Source organism: Schistocerca gregaria, chromosome 3 (assembly GCF_023897955.1).
Source record: "Schistocerca gregaria isolate iqSchGreg1 chromosome 3, iqSchGreg1.2, whole genome shotgun sequence".
Lineage (NCBI taxonomy): Eukaryota > Metazoa > Arthropoda > Insecta > Orthoptera > Acrididae > Schistocerca > Schistocerca gregaria.
Window position 1 is genome coordinate 605,565,876 of NC_064922.1, and position 20,521 is coordinate 605,586,396.

General features: G+C 41.4%; 1 protein-coding gene across 1 annotated transcript in view; it reads right to left on the bottom strand.

The window, feature by feature from the left end:
- Positions 1-20,521, bottom strand: part of LOC126353850 (uncharacterized) — a 233,863-nt gene that overhangs the window by 112,291 nt on the left and 101,051 nt on the right. Inside the window, exon 3 of the mRNA XM_050003006.1 lies at positions 13,951-14,079. Within this exon, the coding sequence (XP_049858963.1) occupies positions 13,951-14,079 (129 nt within the window). The remainder of the gene's footprint in view (positions 1-13,950; positions 14,080-20,521) is intronic.

The following is a 20,521-nucleotide window of genomic DNA, read 5'->3' on the forward strand; positions in this document are numbered from 1 at the left end:
ATATCCTAAGTGGGATTAACAGTGTTAGAACAAGACAAGTCTTCCCACAGTCTGAACATCCAATAATTAAAGCACCTATGTCACTGGGAAGTAATGATACATTCTTCCTCCAGCTTCAAGCAGCATCATCGTCATCACCATTGCAGGGCCAGTCGGTTACCACAAGCCTCTTGTGATCGGTATGTTTTGTCCACTTGGTCATGATTATGAGAACACAAGTAGCACCTAAACTTTTGTATTTATAAACACTCACATATTTCAGGGTATATCAATAGATGGAAATACGATGACAGTTCTGCGCCTATATTTGGCAAATATTGTCTATTCATTTCTGCTCCCATTCTGGTGCAACATGATTCATACAACTGAGCGACAGTTGCTTCCGATGGGTGCAGAATTTGGCAAGCAGACTCCAACAGTTCACTCCAAAATGTCTTGTAAAACTGGTGAATGTAAAATTGCGATCTTAGTCGATAGTCCACAGTATACTTCGCAGTACAACTTATGTACACTAGATTTTTAAACGTCTGTTCCGCAGATGTTTGCTCTCTCTGCTGTTAAATACTTTAATTGTTCCAATGTAGTCTCCTGCTGTGACTGTACGATCTCGCAGCATTACTTATGGTGAGTGAACGCTGTCGTGGAATAATGCGGAAATATGCACTGACATATCACATAGTCAAAACCATTCATCCATGGACAATGGCACTTTAGAATCACAAAGTGATGGAATTTCTAATAAAACCACTGTATGGATCTCCTGGTCCAATATCATAGCGACACTGACACCTTTGCAGCCTGTCTTGTTTAAACTGTAGCTAACGTTAAACGACACAATTACCAGGTCATATGGCAATTGTTTTTTTCACCTCGCCTGCTGCTACGCACCTCAACAACTTTGCTCGTAGCCAGTTCTCTCACGACAGGGTGAGTTATTCATCAGTTTCTGTTTCTATACATTGTATCCAGCAATGTAGGTAACTTTAAAAAAAGTAAAAAAGTCGAATACGCTGACGTCTATTACTACCAGTTCATTGTCAGAATGAACACGGTAATGATTATTTGTGGAGTGATTGTGCTCATCTTTAAGTGAGGGCAATGAGTGTATACTACAAGCCAGGTCCATTGATGTGTCAATCATTACCTCGCTATTTAGGGAGACCAGTGACTGCACAGCTGTGATATGTTCAAGAAAACGACTTAACCCAGACGTTCTTGGATATTCCTGAATATGTTATGATGATTCAGCTGCAGGCCTATGACTTCCAAGATGATGATGGTGACCGAGTTACTACAGCCTATTCCGTGTTCAAGTGGCTGAAATCACAAAATATTTGTAACGTGCTTTTGGACATTTATAGGAATCTTAAAGACATCACAAGTTGAATGCTGGAGATTAATATGTTTCCTACGCAGCTTATACCTCTGCTATGTGATATTTCACACAGATTTAGTACTGCCTGACGTGTTTAAAAATAATAAAACACTATGATGTGAATGCGTGATACTAGATTTACGGTCCTCCTGATATTAAACTGCTCTTTGTTGGTTGTACAATCTAAAATAATAAATGATTTTTCCCTGCTCAGTCTATTTTAAAATATAAATATATTTGTGTGTAGACTGTGTAGTTCAGGAAGTACGTAAGACACTATGACCAAGCTATATGTCAATGGCACACATGAGCGTCGCTCCATCCCTCTGTTACTCCTCTTATTGTGTCGCAATAAGCCCTGCTGGACTTTCCGCTCTCAGTGAATGCCCTGTGTCAGACGGTCATACACATCTGCGGTGGAAGCAATGCCGGCTGTGGTGCCAACGTCAGCGTTAGTGCCAAAGGTGGTGACAGTAGCAATGGCGTGAGCACGCTAACTCTCGGTAAATTAATATATGTTTTTAATAAGTAATTAGATAGGACATTGGTGGGGCTGTGTGTAAATAAAAAGTTCTGTAGGAAACACACACCGCTTTATTCTGTACTGTTTTAGGTCTCAATCTCAGCCTGTATGGTATCCAAGCCAATAGGCGGCATTACCTACACAGGAATTACTTCTGTGAACTCACCCTCTACAAGCTTTACAGATTCTATGCTTTGGTACATGAGATACGTAGTCACTGATACACTGCTCCACTTGATACACAGTAACACTATTTTTTACTCAAATAGTCTGCAAACTTACAGCAAGCTCATCTTACATATGGCGCTAATGGCACAATCTTTCTGTGGAAATCGATAAAGCATAGTACAGGTCTTCTAAATTCGCAACATTTTAATATTTTAAGTAGATGATTGTGTACCATGAAGTTAATTCTGACATGGCCCCTTGCCACACATGTCAACTGTTGGGACTTTACGGACAAATATATGATTGTCTGTTGGAGTTCGTCCATCAACTTGTTCTTTATATAACCCAGCATATTACACAAATATTCCTCCTTGTACCACGGATGTTGAGCTGTGGTGCCAATACACTGTGGATTTTCAACTTAAATCAGTGTCAAAGTCATTGTCAGGTGACAAACCTACATTCACTTGTTTAGATCCACAGGAAGTAACTTTATATATGCTAGCATGCAGTAGCACTTTTGACGAGGTCTTGCCTGCAGTTCTGTGAACTGTGGCAGCTCCAACGGTGACCTTGGTGCTGCGGCTGTAGCGCTGGGACAGTATAGCTGAACAGCAGTGGCTGCTGTGGCTGCAGCAGCGGAACAGTATAGTTGAATGCCCCACAGGTCAGATGAGTCGTGAAGCCCACTTGCGGTCTGCTATAGTGGCTTGGACAGTACTGAACTAGCAGAATGTTACTCCAGTGAAAGGATACTTATTTGAACAAGATCGTGCATAATGGAAAGGTGTCGGACTACTTTTCTTTCTTTAAAGATTTCTATACAAAGTAAGCAGTACCAGAACAAACTGGAATCCAATAAAGGTTGTATTAGTAAACTGTAATTATGTAAAAGAAAACGGTCGCCAGCCTAATTAGGCAAAGTTGTACCAAGTACTAGCATCGATGATAAACAAAGTTAATTATAGGGACTGACCTCACTTCATACTGAAATTTTACTTTGCTGATAATATGCAAGACCTTAGCGCAATTTGGCAAGCAATGTACCCGTGATTTGACATGAACAACACAGGAGGAGTATGGTTACGTTTAGACAACTGGCTCTCAATAACACTTACTGTCTTTTCTTTACAGTAGGAAGGTAATGATCGTTATAGGCAACTGATTACTAATGGTGTACAATATTAACCCGGACAAGAGGTTTTTATCATCTTAGTTATTGGAAAATACTGCCCTTGAAAAGGCCTTAAGGTAATTACATTACCTATTTCTATTATTATTTGTATTCTCGATGAGCATTCACATCGTTATACGATTTAGCTTAAATGGAACATGTGGTATCTTGATCTAGTATAGTTTGACTAGTTTTAACCAGTTGCTTATAATAGCACACAAAAGTTAGATAGCTAGCAAGTGCACATCACTAATGCTGTAATGGTAAAATGAAAATTGAAGCTAGCTCAACAATTAGCAAGCAGACCCAGAAATTTGTATCAGTAGACTTAGATCGAAGCTGAATATTTTATTCACAACATCATATCAGAAAAGCTATTATCTATATACACATGAAATTATATACACTGATACTTACGAACCTGTTCAATAATTAGTTCTTATGCTGGCCCTTCGAAGTCTGCTAACCAGTAACTCTTCTGGATCATCACCGATTTTGTATGAAACTGAAATACTTTACAAAGATTTCAGTAAGAGCAATCTTTAAGCTGAATAATGAAAATCTTTTTGACAATTCTGGTGAAACTGTAACTCTCTCTTTACGAAAAATACGTGGAGTACTTCAAAAGTTATACCCACTGAATAATTTTGAAATTTACTACTCCTGAAAGTTTATTAACTGTAGTGAAAGTTTATTGAAATGACTATTCAGCTCAACAAAATAGGGTACTAGGAAATATCGTAGAACTTGGGATGGAATCTGTTTAAGATGATGACAAAAGATAAAACGTGGGTGCTCATCACAAAGTTAACAGAACACAAACTTATTATTGAAAAAGAAATTGAGTCACTGGTCCAAGCAATTATACGGTACTCAACTGATACTTTGAGGTGTAGTCGAAGGCAGTAGCGATCTGGTGTGGCTATTCAAAAAATACCCATGTCTCTTGCTGTGTAACAAGCTCTCAAAATTCTCTTATTAGCATCGGATGTTCGTAGTACAGAGCTAGGCAAAGTATGCCATGCATAATATGTCACATTACTTCCACACACAATCTTGCAGTTCTTCTCGTTTCATTCTGTTCACAAGAAGCGGATAGTTACCTGCTAGCCACCGGTTGACTCTTGCCACAAACGAAAATTGCAGTTTGACCGCCAATTCCACCTTTTCTATTTCAGCCAAGTTTGTTTCGTTGCAGAGGGACTTGTTTTAGATGATTACAAACCTTCTTTCCCTATTCGTGAAGTTGTACTACAAGTAAAGTTTTAGCATTTTACTTCTGAAATTACATTTATAGACTAATTACAATTAGATAAATGATTATAAATAATAGATAAAACACTTACATAGATGTTATGTCAAAGAGCATGATTATACAGGTCACATTAAGTGAAAACAGACAAAGAAGTTAGATTACATTAGTATAGGTAATATCAATAACACTGTGAAAAGAAGTTAGATAACATAATTACATGTAGTATCGATAACAGTGTTACATTACTACTGGATTAGGGGTGTGATGCACTGTGGGAACAATAACAAACCATAAGTATAATCGGATACATAACCGTTAATAGCAATATTAATAATTATATTATTGTTGGATCTTTACTCTCAGATCTAACAGTCTTATTCGTCTTGTACCTGGGAGAGTTGATTGGTCCAGGCTGCAGCTGTCACTTCATCCTGTCACTATGAATATTAGATCTGAAATGAGGGGGGTTCATACCATTATAACAAAGGGATGAGTGGCGAGTTCTTGTTTCCTCTTGGGCTAACCTTTCTATTGGTCCTTGGGGAGGAGAGGGGGGAGGGGGAGTGGCAGAGTAGGGAGTGGATGGGGATTCCTCTGGATGACCTTGATCAATTGTCAGTGGTTCTCTGGATAGAGGGAATGGGGAGGTGAATTGAATGTAAGTTGCCCAAGAGTTTAAACTGAAACTGGAGGTCCTTACCAGTGACCTTGAGATAAGAAACCACTTATAACCGATCCTGGGCCGGTACTATCACTGATGTCTAGGTCGTTCAATTTACCAACAGACGCAAGTCTCATGTCCACAAAACTTACTGCCTTATTGGAAGCACTACATTCTACTAGCGGATGTGAAGTACACGTTCACTGTTATGACATGATCCCCACCTAACACTTCTGTATATTACCGACAACAGACTCTACAGAAGTGTTCCATAACATTTTTATTATATCATATATGCCTTTCTGTAACTATGCATGCAATTTATTCAATATTAACGTGTGTGTGTGTGTGTGTGTGTGTGTGTGTGTGTGTGTGTGTGTGCGAACAAACAAAGTTTTTTAATAGTAACTGCCTGCTAGAGCCTTTGTATTTTATGCAACAATAAGCGTGCTGTACAGTGTAAGCTAAAGGCTATCTCTCTCTCCTTCGCGTGACAGGTTTCTTGGAGTGGAAATGAGGGGGCAATAACTTCGCAGTTTGTCCCTGTTCTACAGGAAATGAAACAAATACACAGAGGTATAAGAATTTTATAGGTTTATAAAGTTTACGTTGGGGGGGGGGGGGGGTCGGTATGCAGTTTCACATACCAAGGCGATATCTCGTTGCTCCAATGTCACTATGTGTCGCCGCCATTATCATGACGAAGGAGAGTGCTACTCTCAACTACCAAAGGTTCCTATGTATGCAGCTTGAAATAAATTGCTCATGAGCACTTGTTAATTGGTGTCAGTCACTCTTTTAAGTTGTTGGCAGTGGTGGAGTATTCTGTCGTTTACTGTGGCGTGGTATGCGGCAAGAGCTGTTGTGAAACTGTGGAAGAACTAAAAAAGTAGTGTTCCCAGCCGTGATTAGCAGCAAACAAAAGTAATTTTGCTAGGCAGTAAGAAAACGAGTTAATCTCTTATTGACGTAACAAAGTCAGAGTAAACTCAATAGTCGCTGAAACCTTTCAAATACTTTCGGAGAGACTGCGATGCGACGATGTTTCTGACTATAGTATTAAATGATGAATCCACAAACAATCTTCATCCCCTACGTATTGCTCGCGTAGGGACGTTTAGAGACAGGATTAGACTAACTACGGCAAGCACAGAGACATCCAAGAAATCATTCTTCTCGAACTCCATTCACATTTGGAACAGGAAGAAACTCCAGTATATTCATGTTAAGTACCCTCTGCCAAGCACTTCACAACAGGTTCCAGACTTTGTATGTAGCTGGGACCACAAGTGCCTGTTGTTCGATGAGGCGATTCTGGAAACACTTTCATTCTTTGCACCCTACCAAACATTCATTTGACGTATCCTGTGGTACTCGAATAATGAGTAAAACCAGATGGGTCCATTATGTGAAAAGAAATTGAAGGAAATGCTGTACAGTGTTGGACGGAATTGGTTGCTCGGCACCAGAGTGTAAAGGGTAATGGAAATGATAAATGTTGAGTGCGCATTCTAAGAAAGTACACTCCTGGAAATAGAAAAAAGAACACATTGACACCGGTGTGTCAGACCCAACATACTTGCTCCGGACACTGCGAGAGGGCTGTACAAGCAATGATCACACGCACGGCACAGCGGACACACCAGGAACCGCGGTGTTGGCCGTCGAATGGCGCTAGCTGCGCACCATTTGTGCACCGCCGCCGTCAGTGTCAGCCAGTTTGCCGTGGCATACGGAGCTCCATCGCAGTCTTTAACACTGGTAGCATGCCGCGACAGCGTGGACGTGAACCGTATGTGCAGCTGACGGACTTTGAGCGAGGGCGTATAGTGGGCATGCGCGAGGCCGGGTGGACGTACCGCCGAATTGCTCAACACGTGGGGCGTGAGGTCTCCACAGTACATCGATGTTGTCGCCAGTGGTCGGCGGAAGGTGTACGTGCCCGTCGACCTGGGACCGGACCGCAGCGACGCACGGATGCACGCCAAGACCGTAGGATCCTACGCAGTGCCGTAGGGGACCGCACCGCCACTTCCCAGCAAATTAGGGACACTGTTGCTCCTGGGGTATCGGCGAGGACCATTCGCAACCGTCTCCATGAAGCTGGGCTACGGTCCCGCACACCGTTAGGCCGTCTTCCGCTCACGCCCCAACATCGTGCAGCCCGCCTCCAGTGGTGTCGCGACAGGCGTGAATGGAGGGACGAATGGAGATGTGTCGTCTTCAGCGATGAGAGTCGCTTCTGCCTTGGTGCCAATGATGGTCGTATGCGTGTTTGGCGCCGTGCAGGTGAACGCCACAATCAAGACTGCATACGACCGAGGCACACAGGGCCAACACCCGGCATCATGGTGTGGGGAGCGATCTCCTACACTGGCCGTACACCTCTGGTGATCGTCGAGGGGACACTGAATAGTGCACGGTACATCCAAACCGTCATCGAACCCATCGTTCTACCATTCCTAGACCGGCAAGGGAACTTGCTGTTCCAACAGGACAATGCACGTCCGCATGTATCCCGTGCCACCCAACGTGCTCTAGAATGTGTAAGTCAACTACCCTGGCCAGCAAGATCTCCGGATCTGTCCCCCATTGAGCATGTTTGGGACTGGATGAAGCGTCGTCTCACACGGTCTGCACGTCCAGCACGAACGCTGGTCCAACTGAGGCGCCAGGTGGAAATGGCATGGCAAGCCGTTCCACAGGACTACATCCAGCATCTCTACGATCGTCTCCATGGGAGAATAGCAGCCTGCATTGCTGCGAAAGGTGGATATACACTGTACTAGTGCCGACATTGTGCATGCTCTATTGCCTGTGTCTATGTGCCTGTGGTTCTGTCAGTGTGATCATGTGATGTATCTGACCCCAGGAATGTGTCAATAAAGTTTCCCCTTCCTGGGACAATGAATTCACGGTGTTCTTATTTCAATTTCCAGGAGTGTATTTTGTCTCCACACAAATATCACATTACAGTACGGGTATTAGGGCACTTTCACAAACGTGCTGCCAATCGTTTTCCTTACGTAACACCGGGAAATATAACTGGAAGGTATGGGGACACAATAGTCTTTCATCATGCGGTGTAAAGTAAGACACTAGAAAAGTCTACGAAATTACAGGAAACTCTGGGAAGTACAAATAACTTTAAGCTATTTTGTCTAAAACTGACATGGTGAGACCGTGGCTGTATACAATTAATGTAGGTTGATTCTTACAAAGAAGAAAACAGCAACCAGCCACTATTAATACTGCTATTTATTTAAGTAAATAGCGCCGTAACCGGTTTCGAACTGAAAAGTTCATCTTCAGACGGCTGTTCACAATATTTATGAGACGCACTTTACATAATTATCAGTTTTTGATATTTACGCTTCCACTGCAGCGAAATATTCTTGGTGTGTTCGAGCCATCGAAAATTCCGCGAAAATTTTTTGCGAAGTTGCAGGATTGCATTTTTCAAATATTGTATAGTATATGCGGCACTTATTTGATTTACAAATGACCATATTGTGCAAAGCAACACACACACACACCAAAAAGTATTTGCCACAAATAACTTTACAGGTTTATTTTTTATTCCTCTTAATGTCGGGATCAGATATAGACATAAAGAGTCATGTGACACCAGTTTGTACAAGAACGCTGGGATTTTTTGCCATAAAGTGTAATAATTCTCAGGGCACATATACAGGTCAAACAGGTTGAGGTTTTAGTACGTAGTTTAAGGAACAGCTCGATGTCAACAAACGAAGGTCCGCTTTTTTTCCCATAGAACTTAGAACTACTTAAACTTAATGAAATCAACACACCCATGTCCGAAGCAGGATTAGAACCTGCGATCGGATCAGTCGTAGGGTTTCGGACTTAAGCGCCTAGAACCGCTCGGCCACCGCGGCCGGCCATCTGAGGGAAACAGGACTTTTAGAAACGAGTGTGGAAAACAACCTGACATTTTATGCACTGTGAACAAAGGGACATCGCTAAATATTTTGAAAACGCACATTTTTAGGGGTATCAAAGAGCTCCGTTCACAGATATTGAACAGCCAGACGGACCTAAGACATCGGGATCTGTTATTGAATCTCGACTACTTATAGTCTCCTCACTACTGATAGGGTTCACGTGAGTTTCCATTCATCTTGGATAAATAATTGTTCCTGTCGCCTAAATGCAGTTCTCCTGTGTTCCTTCTCTACAAGGTGCGTCTGAGAAGTTCGGTGAATGGTCTCAGAAAATAAAGAAAATAAGATATGCAAACAAAACATTTTTACTGTTCTCTAAAATAATCACCATTAATTGCAATACACTTCTGACGTTGGTTGTAAAGCTGTTGGAAACTGTCAGCAAACGCTTCTTGTGGAATCGCTCGAAGCACCGTAGTGACGCGTTTTTCGATATCCGTATCATTAGTGGCTATGAGACGTGGCGATACCAGTACGATCTGGAGACCAAGAGACAGTCAATGGTATGGTGTTCGTTTTCCCCGTCTACCAAAAAAAAGTCGACTGACAAAATCCAAGATTAAGACGATGTTAATCGCCTTTTTCGGCTGCGAGGGCTCGATCCAATTTTTCCTTGAGGGAGGCGGGGAGGACGATGAACATCATGCCACTGACTGTTGCTTGGTCTCCGTATCGTACCGGTAGAACCCTGACTCATTTCCTGTAATGATGTGGATATCCAACAACGTATGACCGCGGTGCATCGAGCTATTCCGTAAGAAGCGTTTGCTGTTAGTTTCCGAAAGCTTTACATCAGGCGTCGGATGTGTGTTGTGGGCAATTTCAATATTTTTGTAGGACCTGAAATTTAAAAACCTCTCTCACACCGGCCTGATTTAGCTTCACTGATCAGGATAGTAAAAAAAACATGCGTATCTTAAGGGAATTTTCATTCAGAAAGCAGGCTTACCACATTCACACAGTTCAATAGTGTTCTATCCTGATTAAATTGAGCTTAACTTAAATTCCATATGGCAGTGAAGCAATTTCGAAGTCTCGGTGCGACGAAAATTCTCAGTCGATCTCCTGAAAACATCTGTAATAATTATTAACTTTCGGTGATTACATGGGGAAGACCGGAGATCTGCTGGTAAGACCGTTTTAGCTTATTTTATTTGAAGTAACTGGATATCTTGAGCGTACAAAGCGGCAGGTTCGTCCAGTGTAAATCAGACGTTCCCCACTGATCCCGTGCAACACAGCGTAGTAAGCAGACACTGTCAATAATAATCAGTTAAATAATACGTGAACACACTTACTTTAGTTTAGTTCATGTATCACATTCTTTCTCATACAGAATCTCATGAAGATGGCGACTAGCTCAACATTACATACATTTACATCTTCGTTCTTTCACGGCTAATCGGCAAGATCTGAATTATTCTTTTCATAAGAGAAAACATATATAGCAGAGAAGCTATTCCATGGAGTAAATGCACGCTCCAAGGAATAATAGAACTTGAAACTAATTTGCATTGATAATCATCGTATATTAAAGTTTAGGAATCGGTAAGATAAGAAGAGATATTTCGAGATATATACTGAGTTATATAATTTATAAAACTTCTGAAAATATCACGGAGAGACCGCTGCAAGAGACATTACATAATGATGATTATTCTGAAGCCCAGTGAAGGTGTTTTGTTGGTAACTCTTGTTTCCTTTATTTTCCGACACCGTTCACCGAAATTCACAGACGCAGCTTGTATTCCCAACCACCTCTCATTCCCCATCTCCACCCCCACCCCGCCAACGGAGGTTTGGTCGGTTTTGAAAGATTATTTTGTGTACGGAAAACTTATGTTAAATTGACACGTTGCACATCATTACGAAATGTCGTATTCATGATCTATGGAACAAGGATTAATGTTTGTATGTATGTATGAGGGTTTTATCCATGAATGTGTCTTTGTCAGCTCTGGTCTGCCTTTACTAACATCCATCTTATTGTCCATCTTAGTTTGGTCTGTTTTAGAAAATGACAGGGTTTTTACGTGAACTTGGTCTAACATTACTTAGCACCGTTATATATGTATATAATTCTTATATTTTTATATAATTTTTTATATTTTTATTTCTTTAATATGCTTTCCCATCAAGGGCTAAGCCTTCAGTTGGATTCTGTTATCTTGTTGTGGATGTAACCAGGTAGTTCAATTTCCTTAACTGTACGTAATTTTAAGTGGATCTTATTTCTCACAAGTGTAATTGTTAATATTTTCTGTCTCCATTTCGTTACTGAGATTTCCAAGCTCCGGTCTGCGTGTCCTTTAATTAGGTTTCTACCGCTACATGTCTCAATTTTCAACCCGCGATGGGTTGGCGCGTGCTCGGCTTCACAGTGTGTGGCCAGCGCTGTAATTTGCAGTTCTACTTGACGCCTCTCAAGAATTGCGTGTCTTTTAACTTTTTGTTGCCTCCCGCGGATTTTCACGATGATGGGATTCTTCTGCTTTATGTTCTACCGACACTGCGACTGACTGAAACCGATGTTGTCTGGCTGGTGAATGTATAGTACTAACAGTATTGGTTACGGAATTCTTGTTAACTAATGAAGTTGGGTTCCTATCTGTGTATGCTGTGGCAATGATGGCAGCAGAAGTTGAATAGTGACAAAGAAATCATCCACTGCCTCTACTTTCTAGATTCAGTGGAACTCTGTTCCTTCCATGTGGGACAACCAATTGCGTTGATTGGATACATTCTCTGATCTATAATAATTCCGAACCAGGGCAAAAACTTGATAGTGGCGCCCCCTCTCCCACTCGAGCGTTTCTTTTTAAATCTATTTCTCACAGATATGTTCATTTTGTAGCGCACGTCTTTCTGAAGAGGTTGATATATGAAGCATGTATGTACGAGGAACTGTAAGCCACGTTATGTGGTCATAGGTGTGCCAAAGTGCAGTGCCACGCCTCTCCACACGGCATTCTTCTATCGCACGTCTCTGTATTTCGCTCTGTGGAATTCGAGCGTGTATTTTTAATTACAAGGGTAGCCATCAAGCGTATATTCAGAACGGTGAAAATTGGGATGTCCTGTGGTGCCTCTCTTGCTTTATAACATCCTACCTACCTTTAAAAAACTCACAATTAATACTGGATGGGATCATTAGCGACTGTGAGAATAAGAACTTTTAAGAAAATTTGCACTCGTTGTTGCTTATTATTGACAACTTTCTCTTTTGCTTGACATAAAATTTAATATAGGAAACATAAAAAACCTGTAGGCAAGAGACAAGCAAGAGAGTACACGCTCGTTCAGTCATTAGATCCCAACATTTTTCTCTCTGATCTTGTTAGAGCTTTACACCTTGGTGCTTTCTTTTCTGCAAAAGAATCTATGACCTCATCAAAGTTCGTCAAACGTTTTGGTACATTAAAAAAAAGGACGTTGTCTAATACTGAGAGCATGTTAATACAATGTTAACAGAATCTTCCGTCGGTTCTTGGTAGAACAACATTATAATAAATGAAAAGCACCAGTTTGCTTTTGTTCTACAATATTTCTTTTATTATTACCCGGTGTTCGGCTTACAAGGCCATCTTGAGACATTTACTGAGTATTTAAAACAAATAGTTCCTTGTGTGGTTTCCATTTGATTACGTCTATTTTGTCACTGTCTGCTAGAAAAACGAAATAGGTCTTTCCACTATTGCAGCAATTGTAACACATGCCAAGTAGGAGAGACTGTTTTGGCCCAAATGGTCGTTTTTATCTACCTCATTTGCATAAAGATAACGACAGAATACAATTGACGAAATACCAGTATCAGATGCCTATATCGCCCACTACAAGCAAAACTCCGTTCCCTTTCCTTTCTCGCTCTAACAAACAATCCTGTCATCAGTAATTCTGTAACTATTCCTGCCACTGTCAAAACTTGACCGGAGAAAAACTTCGCTAGCCCTGCCAGAAACACCGGTTGACTCATCTCGCGTTTATTCTCCGGTTAGGTGCTATTAAGTTTTCGTACTACGCGTTTCTCGTGCTATTCCGAGAACAGGAGCTGATCATTCGCACACCCAGTCAGCCACATAAACAAACAGCGATTGGCATTCACCATTCGGGTTTGTTCTGCTCAGCTTGTGTAGCCCGGGCCCCGTTTGTGTGCGGAAAAGTTTTTTATTTCTCGTCGCGACGGGGATTCCACTGGCAGAGACATCACGTACACAATGCACGCATTCAAAAATCAACTTGGGATTCGTTTATAAATCAACTTTGAATGTATTCAAAAACCATCAGGGATGCGTTTCTAAATCATATGAATAATCGATAGACCAGCATGCGCTGGACGCTTTGTGAAACAAGGTTTTTCCCTTCAAGAATATGAATTTGGCGTCCCCTGGAAATTGCCGTCCGGGGTATATACCCCGGTTTGCCCCTCTTCCACATCCCCCCCCCCCCCCCCCCCCCCATTTTCCCTAGATATGGGCCTGGTCGGATGGAACAATACTGAAGCATTTGCACTGAGAAATTATCAAGGTTTAAAAAATATTCCCCAAATCTTGACTACAGTAATGGGTAATTTTAAACCTGTTATATATGCAGTTCTTTGTGACTGGTCGTCCGATAGATTGGCCCAGATATATGATTTTAAAGACAAATAGACAATTTATGACGAATAGCAATCAATAGGACATTCCAGCTGTTTGTCTCAAGTAACTACAGGAATTCTGATCAGCCATAATCTAAAAGCAGTCCTTGTTTCGGACAACATTCTCTGCAGCCAAGACATCGGTTGCAGATAAGCAAGCGAAGAACCTTGAAGCCAAACAAGAGAGAGTTACCGAGCTGCACGTCGGGTTCTGTTAGCTGCCAGTTGAGGGCGCTGACGACCCAGGCAGCTGCTGCCATCTTCTGTCTGCCGGAAGAAATCTCTACAGAGCAGTTCTCGCCTTCGTGTATGTCGAAGATCCCTGAAACACAAAATGTTATTTTAATTATTTTTTTTTTGTAAGGCCAAGAGTTCACTGTTGTCTGATAAATAAGCAGGAAAGACTTCCGTCGTTACTGAAATCTACAGAAGCGAAAAAAAAATGACGCTTGCAAGAATGTAATTGGTCCATGCACTCGGGAGCATATCGAAGTCATCCTGAGCTCTTGTCTGGACTGCCATTTGATGCCCCCACCTCTTTTTCCGGAAGTCTGTGTTTAGATTTAGCAAATTTTGTAATTCTGAAAGTAGATCTAATAAAAACAAAACAAAGCACAGCAAAAAACGCTGTCCATTGAGATTTGATAAACTTCTAACAAAGTGATTATTACAGAAACTTAACGACCTTCGTTGCTTTGAATTGCTCTGGAATAATAACATACCACCTAATAAATTAGTAAAGCCTTCTTCCAGTGATTCTACGACACCAGAGGTTTGGGTAATGCAGCCGATGACCATTAGCACAGCATAAGTTTGTTTGCAAGAGGTTCAACATAGAGGATTAAAGAGTGCTGATCTGTATATGCACCTCCGTAGTCAACGTAGGTGCGCATAAAGGCACCCCAGGAGGGAGGCAACGATGGTGAATAATTTGTGTAGTCTGCAATTTACTGAACTGTTCGCAGAAGAAGGAACGGTAATGCAGAGACAACTAGAAACGGTATTCTTTCATTTCTTAATCCATATTTACGCACGTTGACAATGGCCATCATCAAAATCAGTATGTGAAACTTTAATACAAATGTATGGAGGCACTTAGGGCTAGCATACAGCAAACAGAACGTATGTCATATATTACCGATAAGACACATGTAGCAAAATGGAGCCATACTATACGTGAAGACTGAAACATCTATAATTTTACAAAAGAATACCTATTCTGATTCAGTTGAAAACCACAGCATTGATTGGTTGACTCTCGGTGAACACTAGCAGACTTACAGAATCCAGATTGAAACTTCCTGGTAGATTAAAACTGTACACCGAACCCGAGACTCAAACTCGGGACCTTTACCTTTTGCAGGCAAGTGCTCTACCAAATGTCCCCAAGCACAATTCATGACCCACTCTTACAGCTGTACATCCGCAAGTACGTCATCTCCTGCCTTACAAACTTCACACAAGCCCTGTTGGAAACTTTGCGAGACTAGCACTCCCAGAAGAAAGGATATTGAAGCGATATGGCTTAGCCGCAGCCTGGAGGATTGTTTCCAGAATGAATTTTCACTCTGCAGCGGAATGTACGTTGATATGAAACTTCCTGGCAGATTATCTTAGCAATATCCTTTCATCCAGAAATGCTAGTCTTGCAAGGTTCGCAAGAGGGCTTCTTTGAGGTTATGAAGGTAGGAGATGAGTTACTGGCAGACGTAAAACTTTGAAGACAGCTCGTGAGTCATGCTTGGGTAGGTCAGTCGGTAGAGTACCTGCCTGCGAAAAGCAAAGTTACCGAATTCGAGTCTCGGTCAGGCACACAATTTTAATCTGTCAGAAAGTTTCATATCAGCGTACTCTCTGCTGCAGAGTGAAAATTCATTCTGGAGAATTGAGATTGCGAGTACAAAGAGGTAGTGAGGTGGTGCTGCCATTCTACATGCATTCTGATACCCAGCGCTATGTAAGCAGAACAAGAGCAATTCCTTTAACTGCAACTATAAAATAATGCGTCAACGACATTCCATTATCTGTATAGGCAAAATGAAATGAGTGCATTGGATGAGAAGTTAAATTATTTTATCATTTGGTATATAGTTGGCCAACATCTAAAACATTTATATGAAGAAAAACAAGGAAACTTCTTTGTTTCTACATGGCATATGTAAACTGAATAACTAAAGAAATGTCAGTGGTCAGATTATGATAATGATTATCAGGGGAGAGGAACAACAAATGTAATAGAGGGCATATTAAGAAAACATAGGTACATTATATACAGCAATACCTTAAAACTAATAATGCCATTTAAAGTACAAGTGAATAACAGCATTAAAACATTAACAAAATCTATTAAAACGTAAATAAAATATCAGAAAAGTTAGAGGTAACAATATAACTTTAAAATATATTTGAGTGCATTGGTCAGCTACCCTTTTCTTTGCTAGAAATGCCCTAAGGGGAGGGTGAAGAAAGGAGGTAGAGTGACAGGGGGAGGAGTATGTGCTTGGGGGAAGGAGAGGGAGAGGGTGGGAAGGAGGAAATGGATGAGTGATGTGTAGGTAATAACTAAAGATCATAGTTACACCAACAACAAATGGCGGTTAGAATACCCATACACCATCACAATTTCATACGTAGGAAATAATCGGTTACATCGAAAGAAAGTCTTCAGTTTTTTAACCTGTTCATTCAAAACAATGTTTAGCTAATACACTTTATATATATATGCCAACTGCCAACTACGATAACAACAGTCCATTGCTTACATATTTTAGTTTTATTTTTGTTTTTATTTATTACGGAAAAGCCAAGGGAGAGTGGTCATGGTAACGAAGGGGGGGGGGGGGGGGGGAGCAGTGTTCAAATTTTGAATAAACGGCATTAAAAGTAATAGACATTGGCGAGAAAAGGTAGCTCGACTACAAAGGATGAAAGGGGGGGGGGCTGAGGGAGGAAAGGTGTTGTGGAGGAAGAAGGGGGGCCAACGCAGCAAACTACAGGCTACACATATTACCCTCCATAATATTTTAATGATTGTTATCACTTACAGAACGGTTATCTTGCGTTCTTGGATTCTCTTAACTTTACCAATTGAAACTTAGAAGGAGCAAACATACTGGCTGAAGGGGCGTGTAAATAACATTTCTGGCAATCTATTTTGCGTGTCTTCCTCTGCCTACACCTCTCTTTCCAGACCTCAATTGAGACAAATTGAGACAAATAAGCAAAAGCACGATGAATTTCGATGAAATACCGGTACATGGACGTCCGAAGAGTGTTTTTCAAGAGGAGGTGGAGGAGGAGGAGGAATAGGAGGCAGGCTCTAAAACTGCCATTTCTGATGTAAATGTGCGTGTCAATTTCGAGACATGTCATTCCATAAGAATGAAATTTTGTAGATGATACAAAAAACTTATTGCATCCCAGATACTTGTTGATTATCAGCTCAGTGTATGAGTGAAAACCATTTACGCTATGTTCCACCCTCCTACATCCTCGTTGCGGACACCTATGATCAAATGGCAGATTTGCTTCAACGCCCGCTTGCCCATCTTTGAGATCCAACCATTCAGTAGCGAGGTGGTAGCAGCAACTCCCTCGTTAAACAAGAACGAGCTGTGTAGGCGGCAAGCGTGTGAGCCAAGCGCACGATTGTCACATAATTCATTTCAGCGATAAACTTCTCTGTTCGCAAGTAATCGTTTCCTTACGGTGACGTTTAGAAGAAATGACACGGTGTCAACAGCGAGCGATTTACGTCGCGTGCTGAGGCAAAGGCTTCCTGTTACACGAACGTGAGGACAGGAGAAATTACGTACTTCTGCTAGTTGACTTTTAAACCACGCATCTCTGTTGTTTTCTTTCGGCAGTTTTTATCTCCAATCTGCGCCAATCTCGCAACCCCTTTAGTTTGGCTCTGAAAGCACTGTAGTTTCCTTAAGCCTCCTTCCCCCCCCCCCCCCCCCCCCCCCCGCCCACCCTGCATCACGCGTACTCTCCCGGGAACAGAACCTTTGACAATGGCTGCCTTGCATTGCTTATCATCTTGCAATTTTTGTCTATGAAGACATAGTTTCCAATGCAAGAAGAGGCAACATACGAGGACCATTCGATAAGTAATACAACATTTTTAGTCTGAAAGCAGGGTGGTTTTTTTGAGGATTCCAATACAGCGTATTATTCCACACTCTTTTGGCTGCAAAAGACTATTTTCCAACATAATCTCCGTCCACCTTACTGGGAGGGCCGGCATGGTACCACTTTACTAGTCGATGTGAGAGACAACGTCTTGCTGCATCAATAACCTCCCGAGCACCCATGTACCGCTTCTCACAGAGTGCATCCTTCATTGCGCCAAACAGATGGAAGGAGCGAGACCCGGGCCTTAGGGCGGCTGAGGGAGAACAGTGCAATGAAATTCTGTGAGCTTCTCTTAGGTGCGCAGACTAGTGTGAGGTCTCGTGTTGTAATGGAGAATGAAAAGTTCTTTGCATTTTTGTGGCGACGAACACGCTGAAGCCGTTTATTCAATTTCCCGAGGATAGCACATGGGAGATAGTATGGCTCTGCGAGATCTTGCGATGATGACAGATGCCTCGCACAACGACTTTCCATGCTTTCGTTCACTGCTGGGTATCCATAGACATTCCGCAAGCCCCTACGAATATCTGCGATGCTCTGGTTTTTCTGCCAAAAGATACTCAATGACATTTTTCGAAAGCACCTCCGTTACAGACGCCATTGTGAAGGTTACGTATAGCGGTGCAACCTGTCGGCACTTCATGAAACTACTGTCGGCACTTCATGAAACTACAGGGCCTGAAGCGGAAACATTCCACCACATCCCCAAAAAAATTCTCCATTCCTTCAGCGAAAAATGAGCGAGAAAAAAAATGTGTTGCATTTTTTGTTGAAGGCCTTTCGTACACTAGGCTTGAGTTCGGAACTGTAGGATGGGAAGTCGAAAAGTTTCCCCCACAATTGCTGTATCTTATCTTTGATAGGGTTCGGTTCTGGATTCTTTTGGGGGTGGACAGGGAGAAGTTAGTCTTTTACTGCCTCCCTACCTTCCCCATCATTTTCCCCAATTACATTTAAAGTGACATAGTTGCCAGGGATTTTACTAACAATACAAGGAAGGGTACAGGAAATAATTCGCAACATTTCAAGAAATGTGAAAAGACCATACGACAACCTAATTAAATAGATGGTAAACGGCTTTAGAAAAACATGCAGAGACCATATGGGTGACTACATGTGAAGATGTGTGCATGGATGTGTCTGGAGGCGGTTTCTGTCCAACAATGGATGTTATATGGCTGACCATGCACTATAAATTATGGTATCTTTTATTATGTGATAAAATGTAAGAAATACGAGCACATAATTCAGAGTGCTGAAAATAGCTCGTAGGATCGTTTTAAATACTCATTTGTATCACTGCGTAGCGCCCTCACCCCGGAAAAAAGGGAAGAAAAGCAAATTATTTTTACTTATACAAATTTGTATCACTGAACGACAAAAATCAAGTTCTTGTTTGTTCGTGCTATTCAGTGATGCAGATGTGTTTATATGGTCAGTGTACTTTTACTGGAATACCTTCGAAATGAAGTGTAAAATAGACAACCGTATACAACTGGATCTATCTCGAAAAGAAATTTCCATGTAATCCACTGAGCGACCTGTGGCTGAGGGTCTAAGATCTCGAATCGCGCTGTGGTAGAGAACAAAACTGACTGGCACAGACAACTGTTTTAATTAGAGTGGGTAGGCAGAAGAAAGTGCAAATCCGCAATTTAGCAAATATTAAGCTGTTCATGTTATAAGTTGCTGCCTTTTAATGTTACCACGTGCAAGCTTCGTGAACATCTGTACTTTAGTGCGGTTAAACTACAATCAGAGACAAAGCTGTGATAAAAAAAAGCAAGGTCGCCACCAGCCTTAGTCCTTCCTAAGTATCAAGAATGACTGAACAGGAACATCCGCTAAAGAATTAATCCAATGGGATATTAATTTCATTTAAATTAATTGGAAAAATTGATGAACGTAATTGCTATGCCAGTGGCTTGAAATATTACTCATTTCTCTTTAGCTGAATATATAGGTCTCATGAATTTATTTGGTTATAGACCTTCCAAGGGAACACATAAGAGAAGCATAAAATCGCAATTTTTAAAAATCGAAAAGGCACTTAAACAATTGTAAATGAGCCAATAGGACACAGGAGAGTAACTTTTCATGAATCAGGTTTATTCATTGAAAGAACAAGATAAAATTAGGGGATATTCAGTTAACGTTATAACCTGGCGCCTGAACACTAAAGCATTAAGACGACTTCAGGCTGTGTGTTGTGTGAGGGTGCGAGAGGATAAAGTGTCGGAAACATTCATTCACTTACACGATAGAATAGATCAAGATACAATGTATCGCCATTAAATGCATGCATGAATCCGCAAAGAGGTCAAACACGTTTAGAATAGTTTACAAAAGTAATATCAAAGCATAATGAATCCCGCCCGACCACCAAGAGCTGACCTCTCCATGTGACAAGTTACCATAGACATTTAAATTAAATTAAAACGCTTCCAAGAAAATAGAAACACCAAGAATATCGGAGAGTTGACTAAAACAACAAGAAGATTAAATGATCGCGAACCACACATGAGGGAACTAACCTCGCAGAAATGAATATTGAGAAAGGTTTCAAGGTAAACGTGGTTCTCCACTGAACACTGCAGCTCTCACAAATTCATATAAAACACTTAAAT